The 5,256-nt window shown below is 44.3% G+C and overlaps 1 protein-coding gene across 1 annotated transcript; it reads left to right on the top strand.

The window, feature by feature from the left end:
• Nucleotides 1-2,975: 2,975 nt before the first annotated feature.
• On the top strand, nt 2,976-5,015 carry LOC122696459 (growth-regulated protein homolog beta-like). Its single transcript, XM_043906482.1, has 4 exons — nt 2,976-3,149; nt 3,240-3,363; nt 3,474-3,557; nt 4,340-5,015. The coding sequence occupies exons 1-4, from the start codon at nt 3,059-3,061 to the stop codon at nt 4,353-4,355; spliced, it is 315 nt and encodes a 104-aa protein (XP_043762417.1). The 5' UTR covers nt 2,976-3,058; the 3' UTR covers nt 4,356-5,015.
• Nucleotides 5,016-5,256: the final 241 nt, after the last annotated feature.

The raw sequence follows: 5,256 nt of genomic DNA, 5'->3' as shown, positions 1-5,256 counted from the left end.
TTTTAAAAATCTATTCCAAGATTCTCAAAGAATATGGATGCATTCCCCCTTACAAAATTTCTAATGCTGAAAAAAATTAAAGATAAATTAAGATATGTTCCTCTGAAATATACATATACATACATATATATATATATATATATATTCTGTTTACAACATAGGTTGTTGTGTTTATTGTGGCTGTTGTTTAGTTGCCCAGTCATGTCTGACTCTTTGCAACCCCATGGACTGTAGCCCACCAGGCTCTTCTGTCCATGGGATTCTCCAGGCAAGAATACTGGAGTGGATTGCCATGTTGTGTTTATGCAAGTAACTTAATCAGGTCAGGATGCTATAACAAAATATCATACGCTGAGGGAGTGAGTGAAAGTCGCTCAGTCGTGTCCTACTCTTTGTGACCCATGGACTATACAGTCCATGGACTGAATTCTCCAGGCCAGAATACTGAAGTGGGTACCATTTCCCTTCTCCTGGGTTGACTAGGCTTAAATAACAAGCATGACCTTCTTGATGAAGGTAAAGGAGGAGAGTGAAAAAGTTGGTTTAAAACTCAACATTCAAAAAACTAAGATCATGGCATCCAGTCCCATCAATTCATGTTGAATAAATGGGGAAAAAATGGAAACAATAGCAGGCTTTATTTTCTTGGGCTCCAAAATCACTGTGGATGGTGACTGCAACCATGAAGTTAAAAGACACTTGCTCCTTGGAAGAAAAGCTATGACAAATCTAGATAGCATATTAAAAAGCAGAGACATCACTTTGCTGACAAAGGTCCGTATAGTCAAAGCTATGATTTTTCCAAGAGTCATGTACAGATGTTAGAGTTGGACCATAAGTGAAGACTGAGCACTGAAGAATTGATACTTTCAAATTGTGGTGTTGGAGAAGACTCTTGAGAGTCCCTTGGACTGCAAGGAGATCCAACCAGTCCATCCTAAAGGCGATCAGTCCTCAGTGTTCATTGGAAGGACTGATGCTGAAGCTGAAGCTCCAATACTTTGGCCACCTGATGGAAAGAGCTGACTCATTGGGAAAGATCCTGATGCTGGGAAAGATTGAAGGCAGGAGGAGAAGGGGACGACAGAGGATGAGATCGTTGGATAGCATCATTGATTCAGTGGACAGAAGTTTGAGCAAACTCCAGGAGATAGTGAAGGGCAGGAAAGCCTGGCATGCTGCAGTCCATGGGGTCGCAAAGAGTCAGCCACAACTTAGGGACTGAATAACAACAAATTTCTCACATTTCTGGAGATCAAAGTGTCTGCAGATTTGATATCTGGTGAGAATCCTCTTCTGGTTTGCAGGTAGTGAAATCACCTTGCTTTATTCTAACATCACTGAGAGAGACAACCAGCTCTTCGGGTATCTTTTGCTATAAAGGCACTAATCCTACTGTGATGACCCCATCCTGATGACCTCAAATTAACCTAATCACCAAAAGGCTCCACAGTCATATACCATTTCAGTGAGGTATAGGGCTTCGACATAGGAATTTTTGGAGGGCACTAACATTTTGTGCATAACAGAAAGGTTGTAAATACTTCTATTTTATTTAGCAAATATTTATATAGCACTTAATATGTGCTACTCTTTGGACATTACTGAGCATACACTCTTCTAGAAATGTTAACACATTTCATATTCATAACAACTCTGTGAGGCAGGCACTATCATTAGCTCCCTTTAACAGAGGAAGAGCAAGAGCAGGGACAGATTAAATAATTGCCCATGATCCCACGGTCATGTGGCAGGTAAATGTGCAGTTGAGATTTCAGCCTTGACAGCCTGATTGACAAACTCCCTCTGTTCCTGAGGCAGACCCTCTTCCTCGGCTCCCCAGTCCTTCTCACAGCATCCACAGAACATCACACACATCCCCGAGGTCCTTACCTACTCTGGAGGGTCAACTTAGACCAACTACAGTTTAATCCAAAAAGGGGTATTGAAACTGATGCTGAAAGTGAGAAGGCCTCAGCTACATAGAATTTGAAATGTAAGTACATTGATAGTTGATTCCCAAGAGGGAATCAGTCCAAAGAAATAGGCAAATTCAAGCAAAGCGGAGTGAAACGTACTAGTGATCTAGTATGTGTCCAAAGCCATATCTGTCTGCTGCTCAAAGTCAGGAGCCTTAGGCACTCACTTTCTGATCTTAAGATCTTTTCTGCCCACAGACAGGCCTAGGAAAGGTGAAGGGACCTCCTGAGCCAAACATGACCCTTTATAATACCTGATATCTGTGGTGAGTGAAAACATCCTTGATATAGCAAAAAGTGGTGCTCTTGAAATCACTAAGTTCCAGAATTTCAAAGAAAGGACAGATAAGAGATTACAACACAGTATCCTAAAATAAACAGGGGATCAACCCGTTTAATAGTCAGGTCCCTGGCCCTCCCCGGGAGTCCCTATCTCAAAACAAAACAAATCAATGGCACTAGCGTGATTTATTTTTGATTCTAGAACATCAGGAATTAGACAAAGGTTCTTACATATAAACTGAGATGACAGATGTTATTTTAAACAGTGCGTGTATTTCAGGGATTCACAAAATCTACAAAACGCAAATTAAAGAGAAAGAGGAAAGACGGACAAAACAAACAAACAAAGGCTGCCATTCTAGCCTCAACTCTTTCAATCTCCAAAATAGAAGTGTCTTTGAAAGAAAGTAACACCCCCCCTAAGCTGCGGTGCATCTCTATGCTGGTCTAATCAGCCTGACAACGCCCGCTGACAACCAGGGGTGTCCGGGCGCCCACGACACCCCTCTCGGCCGTAGGCAGCCCCAGCCTGGCGGCGACTCACTCCCCCCGTGGGGATTTGGGCACAGAGGACACCCCGCGTGCGTGGACTCCCCGGGAGGCAGGCGGGGCCAAGCCTTCCTTCCGGACCCGGGAATGACCCGCGCGTCCGGGAATTTCCCGGGCCCGGGGCTGCCAACTCCCGCCCCAACCATGGATAAAAGAGGTTCGCTCGGCTCCGGGAGCCACAGAGCCCGCTCAGCCAGCGCTCCCGCCAGCCTTCCCGCCGCAGACACAGACCCTCCGAGCTGACACCCATGGCCCGAGCCGCGACCGCCGCCGCCCCCCGGCTCCTCCGCGCCGCGATGCTGCTCCTGCTCCTGGTGGCCTCCGGCCGGCGCGCAGCAGGTGAGACCCGGCGCCCGGGATCCCCAGGGCGGGACGGGGACGGGTGGGTACCTGTGAGGACAGCCCTAACCCACTCTGTCCTTCCCGCAGGGGCGCCCGTGGTCAACGAACTGCGCTGCCATTGTCTGCAGACCTTGCAGGGGATTCACCTCAAGAACATCCAGAGCGTGAAGGTGACGCCCCCGGGCCCCCACTGCGGCCAAACCGAAGTCATGTAAGTAGAGCCACTGTTTGTTGTCCTTATCACCCCCGCCGTCCGGATGCCCCAGCCTAGACTTGCAGCCCGACCTCCTGCCTCACTTCGATTCTCCCTTCTCTCTGCAGAGCCACTCTCAAGAATGGTCAGGAAGCTTGTCTCAACCCTGAAGCTCCCATGGTTAAGAAAATCATCAATAAGATGCTGAACAAGTAAGTCATGGATTTTATGCCTACTTGCAACTAGAGCCATTGGTCTCAAATACTGGCATCTACCTCCTGAAAATATTATTCGAGAAACCCACAGTTTAGTTGTAGGACTAAAAACCATTATTTCCCCATTAAATTTGATCTGCTGTAGTGTCAGAAGGCTATTTCCAGCTCACTCTGTCCTGATCCTGCTCTCCATCCCCATTCAAATGAGTCTGTATGTTCCTAAAAGATTAAGTAGGGCTTTCCTGGTGGCTCAGAAGGTAAAGAATTCACTTGCAATGCAGGTGACCCAGGTTCAACCCTTGAGTCAGGAAGATCCCCTGGAGAAGGGAATGACTACCCACTCCAATGTTCTTGACTGGAGAATTCCATGGACAGAGCAGCCTGGTGGCCTACAGTCCATAGGGTCACAAAGAATCAGACACAACTGAGCGATTTCAAAAGATAAGGAAATTTAACCAGAAATGGTAAAAAGCTTCCAACCCATTAAAGAACAGATGTTGTTTACCTCCATTTCTCAATGTTTTCTACCTGAAAAGTGGAGACCTGGGTTTTGGGCAACAGGGACCTCAGAAACTTAGCAGTGAAGAGCAGGACTTTGCAGTGAAAGCTTCCTGAGTTTTAGGATGCCTGTGAAAGTTTTTTAATCCCTGCGAGCAGAAACCTTTCTGAGTGCAGAGCTGGGCCAGGGTCTGCATGCAGAAGTCCCTCCAGCCTTGGGGCCTGTACAAGAAGATTAGCTTTCCTCAGCACCTGTAACCCTAACCCTTTTCTCATTGCAGGGGCAGCACCAACTGACCTAGAAGGAAGTAAGAAGTTCATTCGTGACAGTTCCTGAAAAGTGATCTCTGCTCTTATAGGAACTGAAAATGAAGAAGAGAACGGCTGGTTTCCAGGGACAACTGGAAAGGACTTGATGTGCTGGACTATTTTATATGAGTTCTATTTATTTATATATGTATTTATTTTTCAAAGCTAGTATTTTAGTCTTTTACATGTTAGTGTTTAAAGATGTGATTATGTTAAATCAAACATAACCCAGTCCTGATTGTTATTTAATATGAAGATGATGAGTTTTCAATGTTTTATTCAACTGGTATTTATTGGAAGACCATAAAGTGCCAGGCACTATGAGAGAGGTGGAGGTGGTGAGTGGGAGAGGGGAGTTCATACAATTAGACAGTGAAATCACTATTAGAATCAGGGAAAGTATGTGCATTTCTATTTCTGTACTTTTTTAAAAGAATGTCAGTTGTTATTTATTGAAATGATTTCATATTATGTGGTCAACATTTTTATGTTGAAATTTCCCTTGGACATTTTATGTCTTGCTTGTAAGGCATAATGCCTTGTTTAATGTTTACTATGTGGTGTTTCTCTTTGTTTTGGAACAAAGAAGTTAAAACTACTGTTACATTTTTTAAATGGCATGAAAATAAAAGTTCTGCAAAAAAAATAACATGACTAGGCTTTGTTTTATTCTTCTTGATCTTTAGTTTCTACTGGGTGCTCAAGATATTATACTCTTAGGCTTAGGTTGTGCCTAACTTGATGCCAACTCCTGGCTGTTATTCCCTTATTTTTCTCTAACTTGAGAAGGAATATTTGATACACTACCCTCCTCAACCTCTTTGAGAATTCTAGTTTTATGAAAAAATATTGCTGTTTTTTTCACACTGACCAATTTGTTATTCAAAAT

Source organism: Cervus elaphus, chromosome 6, assembly GCF_910594005.1.
Source record: "Cervus elaphus chromosome 6, mCerEla1.1, whole genome shotgun sequence".
In the NCBI taxonomy this organism is placed as follows: Eukaryota; Metazoa; Chordata; class Mammalia; order Artiodactyla; family Cervidae; genus Cervus; species Cervus elaphus.
This window is presented reverse-complemented; position numbering and strand designations above follow the sequence as displayed.

What these genes read in the sequence shown, in the direction of transcription:
- LOC122696459 (XM_043906482.1), top strand. Translation starts at nt 3,059, where the DNA reads ATGGCCCGAGCCGCGACCGCCGCCGCCCCCCGGCTCCTCCGCGCCGCG. An exon ending in CTCCGGCCGGCGCGCAGCAG is followed by an intron (nt 3,150 to 3,239) that starts GTGAGACCCGGC and finishes TCCTTCCCGCAG; the next exon opens with GGGCGCCCGTGGTCAACGAA. An exon ending in TGCGGCCAAACCGAAGTCAT is followed by an intron (nt 3,364 to 3,473) that starts GTAAGTAGAGCC and finishes TTCTCTCTGCAG; the next exon opens with AGCCACTCTCAAGAATGGTC.